The following is a 13222-nucleotide window of genomic DNA, read 5'->3' as shown; positions in this document are numbered from 1 at the left end:
TTCCTTGCTCACCCCCAGGAATTTTATCTTATACTATGTTTTATTTTCTTCACAGCACTTAACAATATATGTTAAAATTATCTATTTGTTTAACTGCTCCCATTTTGTCTCTTCCTCTTAGACTGTAAGATCTTAAGAGGACAAACTGTTTTGTAGATAGCTATAGGAGGTAGTTCTACTGTTTTGAATTGAACTTGACACACGACAGGCATGAATTAATACTTGTTGAATCCGTGAATGATAGATGTTAAGCGTAGGGTGCCATAAAACCCTGAAAAGGAATAGTCCTTTAAGAATGAGAAAAGAACAGAGCTAAGAGATAGGAAACACTTCCATGAGATATTGTTTGGGCTCCTGATTAAACCAGGCCTGAAGTCAGAATAATTTTTCTTTTTAATATGAGTGAGTACATTTCCTTTCTACTTGATCCAGTTGGGGTTGGGCTTTCTATTACTTGCAACTGAAAGAGTACTAACAAATATAATTGTCATTCAGTGAAACCACAAGCTGAAATCCTGGAAAGCTGATTGCAATTCTGTTTAAATAAGAGTATTGTGACATTAAGAGTTACGCAGAATAAAATAATGCCACCTCATGGAGTGGTAGGAAAGTGACCTCGTGAGGCAGTTGTTACATGTTGGACCGAATACTTTCTGGGTTTCCTTCTTACTTAAGCTGCTACATGCCTATAAATAAAATGTCTGATACATTTTGCTAGATAAATGACACTTTTGAATAGGTTGGGTTTTGAACTTGTCTTCAGCTTAGAATGGTACATCTCTTTAATTTTTTTGACTCTTACATCGGCATCTAATTACTGTGTTTTCTTTCCACTCTCCATTTTGTAATGTTCATAAATACTGTAGAATGCTTTGTTCCCTCTAGAGAAAAAAATCTATTGAAAAAATATAACTAATGAATATGTATTTATGCTATTTTCCATCAATCTAAATAGGACATTGATATTTGTTGTCATTTTAAAAACATATCTATACTTTGGTGCATCTCTGCGAGAGAGACCATTAAAATTCTTCCTGTTTATGAATAAGAAAGATGCATAAACAGATATATATATGATTAAATAAAGAGAGAATAAAATCTGAGGGCTAGAGGAGTCCTACATGGTTTCTCTTCTCAATTCTCCATTCAAACACTTCCAGCACATGTATGGCCTAGAGGGATGGAAAGGGGTCAATAATCAGCTCAAATGAGGCACTGATCATTTCCGTAGGATAGAAAATAAAGCATTTGAGCTGATTTGAAGTACATTTTAAGAAGGTGAAATTATAAATGCTTTCCTCAAAAGAAAGGTAACTACAGATGTGTGCTTTTGCTTCCTCAGTCTCTGACATAGTAATGACTTATCCTTTCTAACCATGATGTTCTAGTTTAACTGAGGTTAAACTAGATCCTCCTCCTACACAGGGACATCCTTTCATATTGCTGTTTTTCCTCCCCATCTACATTATTTAGGTTCTAACTGCCTGGTTTTAAAATTAAAATGCCGTAATCACAGCTTTTTGGGTGGTAAATCTTCTTTGGGCTGGATCTAGTTTAGAAGGCAACATTCATTGAGAAAATGTGATTCTGTGGATCTTCCGTGTCTGCACATGTGCAACATCCTCTTGCTTTCCCCATGGTTGGCATTATTAAAAAGCTTTGACATGGCTCATCAGAGCTGGCTGCTGTGTTCAAGACAGGTTCCTGTCAAAACAAACTCAGTATACTGGGGAACACAGGCTAGGCCAGTAGAATTCAGAGAACATTGCCTGAATCCTTCTGTCTGTTTTGCCTTTAAAGAGAAAACATGCCATGATTATGACTGGTCTATCTCTTTGTTTTATAATTTTTATTGTCTTTGTCTTACAAATGTGACCAACCCCTCTTTTCCTGAGTCATAAGAATGTATCACCAAATGACCTACTTGGACATTTAATACCACTGTGTTCAGAAGTACCTCGCTGTTTGAGATTCCTGTCTACTGAATACAGATGAAAAGGAAAGGAGGAAGCTCATCACAGGGGTTCTGTTGATAACACTTCATTTAACATATTTCAGTTTAGCAACATGGGACCGCAAAAAGAAAACTATTTTATTTAAAATGACAGGCCACTATGTTATATTCACTCTACGTATGTCCCACCCAGGAAATGATGATAATGATAATGGGTACATTTCCAGTTTAACTCTATGGGGTGATTCTGCTCAAAGGAATTCACCTCTTGAGTATGACACATCTATATCACACCTCAAAGGCTCACAAAATGGTTATTTCACAGATATTGACATATCGGAGAGAGGGGGGTATTCAACAGCTATTCAATAAAGCACAAAGCAGCTGTACAGAGCAAGGTATCAGGGAGATTCTAGCATTTAATTGATATGCCAGACAGTGTTTAAAGCATAAGAATAGAAAAAGGGCAATTTGAATGTGGTTATAATTAGCTGAGGCTAACATCCCCCTCTGTGCTGAAGTTTTAAGAAAAGTAAAATCTGTAAAAAGTACCAAGTCCAACAGTTTTACAACGGATCTGTGATTTTATTTGGTCTTACACTTGTAGAGGAATGGTAGTTCCTCTCTTATTAATACTATTTAAGTACTCTGGATTATTTAGAGATACCACACTCAGAGGCCAGTTCCAGCCCAGTGTAGCCAAGAATGATTATTTGTGATCTTGACCTGAAAAGGTCTAAGAATAAGTCAAATACTAATATTCTAGGAACTTGTGCATATTGGAAACGACAGCTCTAGCAACTACTACTACTCAAAATTTTTTGTAGCCAGATAAAATGTGGAAAACACTCAATGAAATTATACTGAACAGTCCTTTTCAAACTTTTCATTATGGACGTACTCCTAGTGAAGGCCTTAGCACTTCCTGGGTCATTTAAAACTTATGGAATCTCTTTGATTTCTTGTGGTTTATCATTAAAGAATGTTTTTATCATATAGTTTGCGTTGGTGGTGGTTCAACTTAATTGTGCTTTACACTGCATGTGTACTTTTGTATTCAGCCCTTCCCCTCAATTGGCATTGCAGAACACTATCTCAAAGTTAGCAAAAAGCTTTATTTCCCAAATCTCCTGTTAGAACTAATTTTTAATTAAGATGAAACATGATTATCCTCTGATTTTTCATGCTCCCAACATCATGCTAAATAATCTTGTATGTGAACCACAGGTTGTGACTCATAGTATTAAGCTACAAAATTCTACCCTGAAGATGAGTGTGTACCGATGTAGTGCTTATTTGATGGCATGAAACTATATGATTGGTACCATTACAGCAAAAAATAGGTGTCCTAATAAGAGTCATGGGCAAGTCTGACATTATTATCACAAGCACCTGGTCACCAAATCAGAAAAGATCTTCATTGCTACACTCATGAAACAAGATCTGATAATAATATAGTTCCACTTCTTGCTTCTGAACATGAAGCAATATTTATAAGGATATTGCAGCTGAAAGAATCTGATTGTTGTGTCTGATCAGCTGGCTAGGGCTGTTTTTGGCTTGTTGGGAATATTTCTTTCCCTTGTCATAACTCCCAGGTGCTACTGCTGAGCAAATGGAAACATCGCTGCTAGAGGTATTTGAAAAGAACAAAAAAGAATTGATTTGGACAATCTATGTGCTGCTGTCATTGATAGAGACACAACTGTGACCGAGAAGTATGACTAGGGTCAGAGCAAAAGTAAAAGAAAAGCACCTAGGAATTCTCCCTTGTCATCAGCTTTTTAAACTAACTACTCTTGGTTGTTGGAGGCAATATACAAGTTTTCATCAAATGCCAAGAGACATTTAATAGTAGTTACAAGTTGCTCTTATAATTTTTTCAAGAGGTGGCTACTTTCCCAATGGCAAATCACTTAAAATGTATAGTTCAGATGGTCAGCACATCTACGACATATGAGAATTCCTCAGTGACATGGGATTATAAGTCTATTCCTTACCAACAGTTGTGTAGGTGGTGTTTGAAATTGAGGAAAAATGTTCTTCCTCCTATGGTAACTATTTTAAGGCTGACCTTGATTCTATTATTTTTTTAAAGGAATAATTTATTCTTACAAAACAAATGTTATCAAGAGATTAGTTACTATCACAAAGAAAGCTATCTAGGTTTTTAAAAGACCGCAACAAATAATTCAGGAAGTCATTTATAAATAAGGAAATATGTTGGTGGGAAATAGAAAGTCACTAATACATTAATCCATCCTGTGGCAAAACGCTAAACTATGAATAAATCAATTTATTTATTTTTTTACAAACAAATCAATTTAAACATTTGTTGAGGAATTTAAACAGATTGAGGGCAGCAATACTGTATATGAGATTTAAGGACCAATACAGCTAAACAATACCTTAACTAAATAATTTTCCTTAATATGACAGTTAGTATTTCTTATGTTCCCTTTAGACAAGATCCCTTATACACAAAAGTTCATGATTTCTTACTTTCATTCAAAGTTATTTACCAATGTTCAGCAATAAACTAGCCGTGAGGACACACAGGAGCTACGATAATATCTCTGAAGAGCAAAATATATTTCTTTTTGTTGGTTAATGAAAAGAATGGTCCTGGAGTAGAATCCAGAGGGGAAAAAAATGAACTAATTTTTAAAGAGACAAGTGTACATGTATTAAAAAGGGTTTTATGTGACACCTGAGAAATTTAAAAAACCCGCTGATGACCTTAATATTCTAATCATTGGCAAAACAGATTCTTGGCTTTTTCCTAATAAAATTAAGGCATTAAAAAGAAAGAAAGAAAGATTAACCAATGACAATATGTTAGGTATTAATGAAAATAGTTCATAAGCAGTAAGTTCAAGGATATATCACTCAACACGCAACGCTACCCATATTCTCCAATGCAGATTTTGAAGAGACCAGATTTCTTTCTGTGTCTTCGAATTTACGGAACACAATTCCTGTTTGCCGTTTTTAGAGGTTCCTTGTGAACCCTCTAAAGGTTTCTTTATCATTTAATATTATAAATAATTATGTTCCTAGGCGGCAGTTCAAAGCTCGGTACAGCACTCGTACAACACCACAGGCAGGTCAGGTGACCTTTCTCCAATTCTCCTCTCTCCGGTGCTGAGGACAGACAAAGTGATATGTCTGTCATACGCCATTACCATTAGAACAGAATCTTGTTCTTTTATTACAACTGAACTCCGCCAGATTTCTCAGCAGGAATGCTAAGTGAAATCAATGTCTTGGATTTCCAGGCTGAGCTTGGAGGTCACAGCCACTCTATCATTTCTCAGCATTATCCTTTCTCGTGCGTGCACACACTCCCCAAGCCTCCAACTGGCACACAGCAGATTGAAAACAGCATGTATCAGAGACTCACGCTGTACAATTTTACAGTCTTTTGGAGCCCCCTCCTTTTGACTCCCCCCTTCCATTTTTTGCAAATTGCAAATAAGTTTTGTTTGTGTCCTTCTCTAGAGTTGTGAGTCAAAGGCAAAGGCACACCTAGGAAGAAGGGCAGGCAATAAAACCCAGAGAACATGGCTGATTTCTGAGAGCTGCCAATAAGATCATTTTCTTTACATCATCACCTGGATGTGGCTGACAATTCCATTGTTCCAAACAATAAATAGATCTTAAACGTAAACCATCAGTTTGGTTTACGCCAGGTAGGTATGCAGTCACACAAAGCCCACTGATAAAATAATTCTATTTTATAGTAAAATAGACATGAAAATTCACCAATAAAACACACAGAAAATACCCCAGGACTCTAAGAATTGATTGTTTAAATATGTAAGTATAACAATAAAGGATAGCTGTTTCATAGAAGTAAAGTAGCTTTGTGAAGTGAAAATGTTTATAATGCCATGTATAAATGACAGTTTCAGGCTACAAGGAACTAAATTCATGTACTGAAATGGGTCCTCCTTATTTACGGTCTTTTTGGACACGTTCTTCATTAAAATGACAAGAGTAATATTTATTGGTCTATTTTTAATGTGCTAAACTTTACCGCTGAGCTAAAACACAAGCACATTTAAGACATCTTTTCTGACAATAAGAGGGGTTGTAGACAGTATGATAGTGGACACTGAGCAAAGGGACATATTTTTATTAAATTGTGTTATTACCTAAAAAGAGGCACTTTATTGTTGGTCAAACTTTTTATGCATTTTACCCAACTGCAAATGGGAAGAAACACAACACCTACAGCTTTCTTAAACTTTACATGATAGAATATTCACAAAGGCTAACTTAAAAAGTTACTGAATTTTAAAGATAAACTATAAAATATGCTTTAAAATCATGTATAACCATAGGTATGGAAACATAATTCACTTTTTCACTAGTACCGAAAAATGGAGGTATATGAAACTATAGAAAATGGAAGAAGATTCCCACTAAGATAGATAACCTGTCTGCTCTGCACCTAGTCTATAGGGTTCTATGACCTAGAGCCACAGAACTCCATAAAGCAGTGTGCCAGTCTTGGAAAAGCTAACCTGCAAACACTTGGGCATTTGCCATAGTTACTTAAGAAAAGTATCACTGTGGCAACGGCTCGGCAAACCTTTGAATGGATGAATGAATGAATGAATGAATGAATGAATAGACTCATAAATGGCTGATTGACATCAAAACCTTCATGATTATTTGAGTAAGTAATTTGGGGAGAAGATACTAATGTTAAAAAGTTATTTGAGAGGTAAGGAAAAAATCCCATTAGTTATTTATAAGTAAAGGAAAAACATAAAATGAAATGTCCTAATGCAAAGCGTCATTATGAAACATGATGTGAAATCACATTCATAAATCAAGGTTAAAAAAAAACAGAATAATACCTCACAGAATTATTTGTGTGTGACAGTGACTAATGCTGCTACAGCTATTTACTTCACTCAAAATTAGCCTGTACCTGCAATACATTAAAACTGCTGGTCCATGAAGACCCCAAAATATCACTGCTTTAAAATCAAATTTTATTTAACAAATGTTATAATTATTACCAAGTTTTAAAAACTATGTTCTACTGTGATAATAAAGAAAAGCGGACCAGATCTTTGGTGTACATTAAGCACAGAACATGTGAGGTCCATTACATGGCTGAAATAGATCTTAAAAAGTGAGTTTGTACATTTCATAATATCCCAGCAGTGGGGACAATAATTTGAACTACGTATTTGTACATATTCCTGGTGAGTCACAGTCTAAGTTCTTTGTCCAGGTTAAGTTGTACTTTCAAATGTATTTACCTCTTAATAACACGGAAAAGGCCTCAAGAGTTTTGGGGAGATGGATGCTGGAGTATACTTTCCCAAATGATCTCTTCTCTTTCCCAATTCACCCTCTGAATTAATACATTAACTGTGTAATGCATCTGTCAGGGGACTAGAGCAGGGTTAAAAATAAATTCTTGGGAGTTTTTTTCTCTTTCAATACTTTTTAAATTTCTTTTCTCTGGGTATTCCTTTCAACTGTTGAGACTACTGTTACCCTGTTACTCTTTATGTATTTCCAATATAGCATTTGGGAAAGGGAGAACAGAAATAATTTTCTAGGTAATTCAGCAAAAGACAAGACATTGTTACTTTGGGGCTAAATTAACTGTGTCAGTTTTCTACTTAATATTTTCTAATAGAAAATATGTGTTGTCATTTCCCTGAGTAATCTCAGGGAAAAATACTTTATAGTTACTCTTCTGCCTTCTTTCACAGAGAGTTTAATATATTCATATATCATCATTTAAGATCTTAAGATCTTACAAACACAAAAACATTTCAAATTAAAATTTTTCTGCTTTTCTCTTCTAAGACGAAGAACAAATTATTTGAATACTCTCCCTGCCAATCCTTTTCCATGTTCTCTCAAGAAATATTTCCTTGGGGTGCTTGGGTAGCTCAGTCCGTTAAGCAGTTGACTCTTGATTTCGGCTCAGGTCACGATCTCAGGGTCCTGGGATTCAGCCCAGTGTAGGGCTCCACGATCAGCAGGGAGTCTGCCTGAGGAGTCTCTCTCTCTCCCTCTGCCCCTCCCCCTGCTCGTGCTCTCTTTCTCTAAAATAAATAAGTAAATCTTTAAAGCCCAGAGAGTCAGTCTTCATTTAAAAAAAAAAAAAAGCTTCCTTAGTTCCCAAAATAAAACTATTTCTAAATAGTCTTACTTCTAATACTATTATTATCTTCATATCTTTCATGAAAACCTCATTGGATGAATATCTAAACTTATATCCATACTGCACTGCATTATAACAGTTACTGATATGCCATGGATGTACTCATATATTTTAAGGTGTATTTCAGTTGCCCCTTTTCTGGGAAACCCCTCCCAGGATCTCTCACTGAAGGTAACATCTTTGTCCCGATAACTTCCACTGCACTTACCTGTAACTCTGTAAGACTTTGTATCATAGAATATGGGTATCTATTTTGTAAGACTGTAGGCTACCTGAGTGTAGCATATCTATCTAAATCTTTGTAGCACTCACATTTCCTACCATAGCTATCCATGCATGCTTGTTGAATAAAGGAATGGCTAAATGTATGTGTGTTATTGATCCTTATTAATCCCACTAGACTCTTATTCTCCTTGAAGACCCAGAGGTTAACCCAGTTGCTGGCACATAACAGACATTCAATAAATGTCGTTGAATGAAAAGGAAAACTCTAAATGGCAAGACATGTAGCTTTGTCAAAAGGGTACCTTGCTTTTGGGTGGTGGGCTGTTTGTGCTCTTGTCTGTGTGAATGCTGGTAGGAGATACAGCAGCACCGAGGTTGCCTTGGGGTATGCCTGGGAGCTTTCCTCCTGGAGATACCTGCATTGCAGCTAGCTGGGCAGCATACAACTGCTACAGGAGAAAAGGGGAGAGAGAAAGAGAGACAAAAGACTATCAGTAATAAAATAAATGCACCTCTCAAAAGTACCACTATTCAGATGCGGTAGTTTTCCTGTGGGTGTTCTTGTTTACTGCTCTGGAACATTTAAAGAAAGAAGTTGTCACCTCAACCTTCATGACTTCATTCTCTGGAGAGAAATGACAGATACCACATATGAAGGATTTCAGCTTCAGGATGTCCAGGGACTCAAAACAAATAACAGTCATTCATATTTACTCTTTCCCAATGTCTAGGGAAGACAGGTATATCATATTATTTGGTCAAGACCTCTTTTTGCTGTATTTTAAAATGTACACAATGTGTTACAGAAGAATGCAACTTCATATACAAAGTAATTTTCTTAGTATCCATATTGGTTTAAGTTTAGTACACCTCTTTTTTTTGACTTGTTGCAATGGGCACCTGTAACAATTTTTTTTTTCTAATCATTAGTTGTATAGAAATACTTAAAAGCCATTGAGGGGGAATGAAAGAAGAGTATTTGAAGAACATTATCTGGTCAGTCTACCTACATTGAAAAAATTAACTGGATGCTTGCCAGAAGTCCACTTTACGTCATGATATATAAACACAGACAAACCTGAAATTATCTTGAGGATTAGGGCTTTAAGAATACTGTCTGAAACATGCACTCTCCCACTAAGCCACCACATAGTAATTCTTCCTAAAAAACCAGCAAATAAATTTAATAAAAGAAAATTTCACTTTGATAATAATTGTCATATGATATGGTATCTTAAACAAGGAGGTTGCTTTAGATTCAAATACTCACCTCAAATGTTTAGATTAATTCTCTTTTCATCTCCATTAGCTGTTTACAAAAATTTTAAGATCCGGATAGAAAAGAAATTAACGTGTGTGTGTGTGTGTGTGTGTGTGTGCATGTGTGTGTGCATATGCAAGTTATAACTTCTGTAATGAAAAGACTGATACTAAAGATAAAAGCTCTCAAAGGAAAGTACTGTGACACAGCTTATCTTGATTTTTCTCTGAAAGAAATTTCAAAGGATAAAACTGCTCAGAATAAGCCAGAGACCCTGATAAGTGGGGTCTCTTTAGAAATAAAATATTGAAAACTAAATGCAGGCATATATTTACATGAAAATACATATACACTGTTCACAGTTTCCAGATACTATGGTCTAAATGAATCAGATCATTAAAATTATTGATAAAATTATGGGGTTTTTATGACAACTAACATAAGATATATTCCTGACAAAGAAACACCAGAGGAGTATATTTGTACTATCAATGAGTGTTCCTTCTCCCCAAGTTTGTGTGTGTGTGTGTGTGTGTGTGTGCACATTGGAATAATTGTATTCTTTATTTCAGTCTGTGAGAAAGAAAAATTAGATTTAATTCATAAGTCTTAGATAGCATAAATTTGAGTAAAAGAATATGATGTCAAATACAATGACTGGGAGTTTATCATTTTTTTTAAGTATCAGAATTGATACATTTCCCACACTTGTGTTAAAAACCTTTGTATTATTTTCTACAGTTCAAAAAAGTAGTATTTTTTTATCCTCATCCTAAACTGTTTATGAAGTTACTGAGAAAATAACCAATATCCCAAGATAGACTTTGCAAATTAAAATTTTGTCTAGTAAAATACATGTACTGAATTACATATACTGAATCAAAAATATTTTAAAAATAGGCTGTATAGCTATATTATATATTATAAATTTCATGTTGTATTATATATTATATCCTTGTCTTTAAAAATTATTTCAGTGGGTATTATTCCTAGAAGCTAACAATCCATATTAGTGGTTTAGTATATACTAAATATAAGATTGCTTCATAATTACTGAAGATTGACATAAGATATTTTAATATCTGTAGGTAAAAAGAAAAATGTGAACAAAATAATTATTCAAAATTTTAATTTGATTATTAAAGAATTATTTCATAATTTGGAAAAATATTGGCTATTTGTGTTATTTAGATAATTAAATAGATGGACCAATCACTCACAAAAGGTGATTCAATGCTTAAATATCAATCTCTATAGACAGACCCCCAACTTCCAAAGAAATATAAGAACTACTATTGAAAATACAAGCATAAATATATACTCTGAAACACTTTATTGAATGTAAAGGTTGCAGATGGCATACACTTGGAATAAAAAATGTCATACACATTCTTTCCTCATTCAAATAAATGCATTATTTTTATCTTTTTAACTATGAAGTTAAGGTTTATCTTAATTAAAGTGTCCTAAGGGATGCTTTTGAGTAGAAAAAACTCAATTTGTAAAATAGAAGGACCCATTTAAATATTTTTACAAGAATAGTATGCTATCATCCACTTTGCTGCTACTTTTAAAGACTATAGAGATTTAAAGTAATTTATGATGAAAATGTCACAAGCGTATTAGTCCATCAGAGTATGGTTAACAGTGGGTAGCTCCTCATTCCTCTTATCTCCCATAGCCCATTCCTCATATTTGGCTTTCTCCTGCTTCACCAAGGTTTAGAAGTAGGAAATAGCTATTTCTAATACATTTTATTTTGTGTGGAAATATATGTGTTCCTTAAATTTACATTATATTACAGAAGCATTAAAAAGGTCTCAAATCTTAGAGAATCTAACACACTTCAAGTCTACACAGGTAAAATAAACCAGAAATTTTAATACTTCTGGTTCCTAATTTGAGCTAACTCACAAGTTAAAAGGAAATTTCAGTAGTTTTAAAGAAGCTGACCGTGTTTCTCATAGCTGGCTACTACGTAAGGGTGGGCAACTTACCAAAAAGAAAAAAAAAAATGTTGCTGGGACTCATTTTAATACAACCTTTTAAAAAATTAAGTTCATTTATCTATGCGTGCTGATTAATGTGTGTGTGCTGCCTAATTTTAAAAAAACAAGGGAATCAAGCGATGATGGATATTTTATTTAACTTATTACACGCTCTTGAAGCAAAATCAAGAATAACAATAGTTATGTGTATTGAGTGAGTTCTACAATCACAGAACCACTGGTTGACCTTGTTGAGAGGGAAGGGTCATGGAATGTAGTGGCAATTGGAAGGCCACTGGAAGTAAAAAGCATCCTATGAACTATAGAACTCACTTCCATATGATAAACACACCTACAATTGTGTGTGTATCTGCATCTTAACTATACAAATTTTTAAAACAAAAATCTGGCTAACATTTTTCTTTAAAAGATTGTGGATGGGGCGCCTGGGTGGCTTAGTCATTAAGCGTCTGCTTTCGGCTCAGGTCACGATCCCGGGGTCCTGGGATTGAGCCCCACTTCGGGCTCCCTGCTCAGCGGGAAGCCTTCTTCTCCCTCTCCCACTCCCCTGGCTTGTGTTCCCTCTCTCTGTGTCTCTCTCTGTCAAATAAATAAATAAATAAATAAATAAATAAATAAATAAATCTTTAAAAAAAAGATTGTGGATAAACTCAGAGTTAAATATAAGGTGCATTATGATAAATGTACTTTTTTGAAAAAGTTAGGTTGTTCTAAACATGAGAAACAAACTGGAGATCCTACACATAAAAAGCTAAAGCTTAAAGAGAGCACTCACTTCTTGAGGTTAACCAGACTAACAGAATAACTGTTTTGTCTTGCAGAATAACTTTACTCTTAATTTGAAACTCTTGTGTTAGGGGTTTATTTTAATCTCTAAAACTCCCCAACTTGGGGCGCCTGGGTGGCTCAGTTGGTTAAGCGACTGCCTTCGGCTCAGGTCATGATCCTGGAGTCCTGGGATCGAGTCCCAGGATCGAGTCCCGCATCGGGCTCCCTGCTCAGCAGGGAGTCTGCTTCTCCCTCTGACCCTCCCCCCTCTCATGCTCTCTCTCTCTCTATCTCATTCTCTCTCTCAAATAAATAAATAAAAATCTTTAAAAAAATAAAATAAAACTCCCCAACTCCACAGATCATTAGGTTTTCCACTCTTTATATTACTTAAAATATTGCATTCCTATTCCCTTTCCCTTCCTTCATTCCTACACCTACTTCAGACAATGATTTTTTTTTTAAGAAAACAATCATAAAATTAAGCTGGAATCTATCCATTGATTACTTAGCGTCCTCCCAGTGCTTATGTGTATGTAAGTGTGTGTGGGTATGTGCGTACTTCACTTTTGTTTCCAATTGTTCCATAAACCCACATTTTTTGTCTCTTTAGCTCCTTCAAGGACCCATGGTTTCCTACTTCTAGTGTACTTCTACTGGAATAGTTAAAAGCAAGGTAAACCTCAATTCTAATACCAGTTCTGAACTAGTCACCTTGGGCAACTAAACTGAGCCACACGATTCCTTAATCTGCAAATTCAGGATAAAAAAAAAATGACCTTATAGAGTTGCCGTGAGAAATAAAT

At 35.0% G+C, this 13222-nt stretch overlaps 1 protein-coding gene across 18 annotated transcripts in view; it reads right to left on the bottom strand.

Moving 5' to 3' along the window:
• SOX5 (SRY-box transcription factor 5) overlaps window positions 1-13222 on the bottom strand; it is a 1040220-nt gene that overhangs the window by 65707 nt on the left and 961291 nt on the right. For all 18 annotated transcript variants that reach the window (XM_027594377.1, XM_035729355.1, XM_027594379.1 and 15 more), the window contains one exon: window positions 8681-8827. In XM_027594377.1, coding sequence (XP_027450178.1) covers window positions 8681-8827 — 147 coding nt within the window. The remainder of the gene's footprint in view (window positions 1-8680; window positions 8828-13222) is intronic.

Source organism: Zalophus californianus, chromosome 9 (genome assembly GCF_009762305.2).
Source record: "Zalophus californianus isolate mZalCal1 chromosome 9, mZalCal1.pri.v2, whole genome shotgun sequence".
Classification (NCBI taxonomy): domain Eukaryota; kingdom Metazoa; phylum Chordata; class Mammalia; order Carnivora; family Otariidae; genus Zalophus; species Zalophus californianus.
Note: the sequence above shows the minus strand (reverse complement) of the source record. Positions and strands in the feature narration are given on the sequence as shown.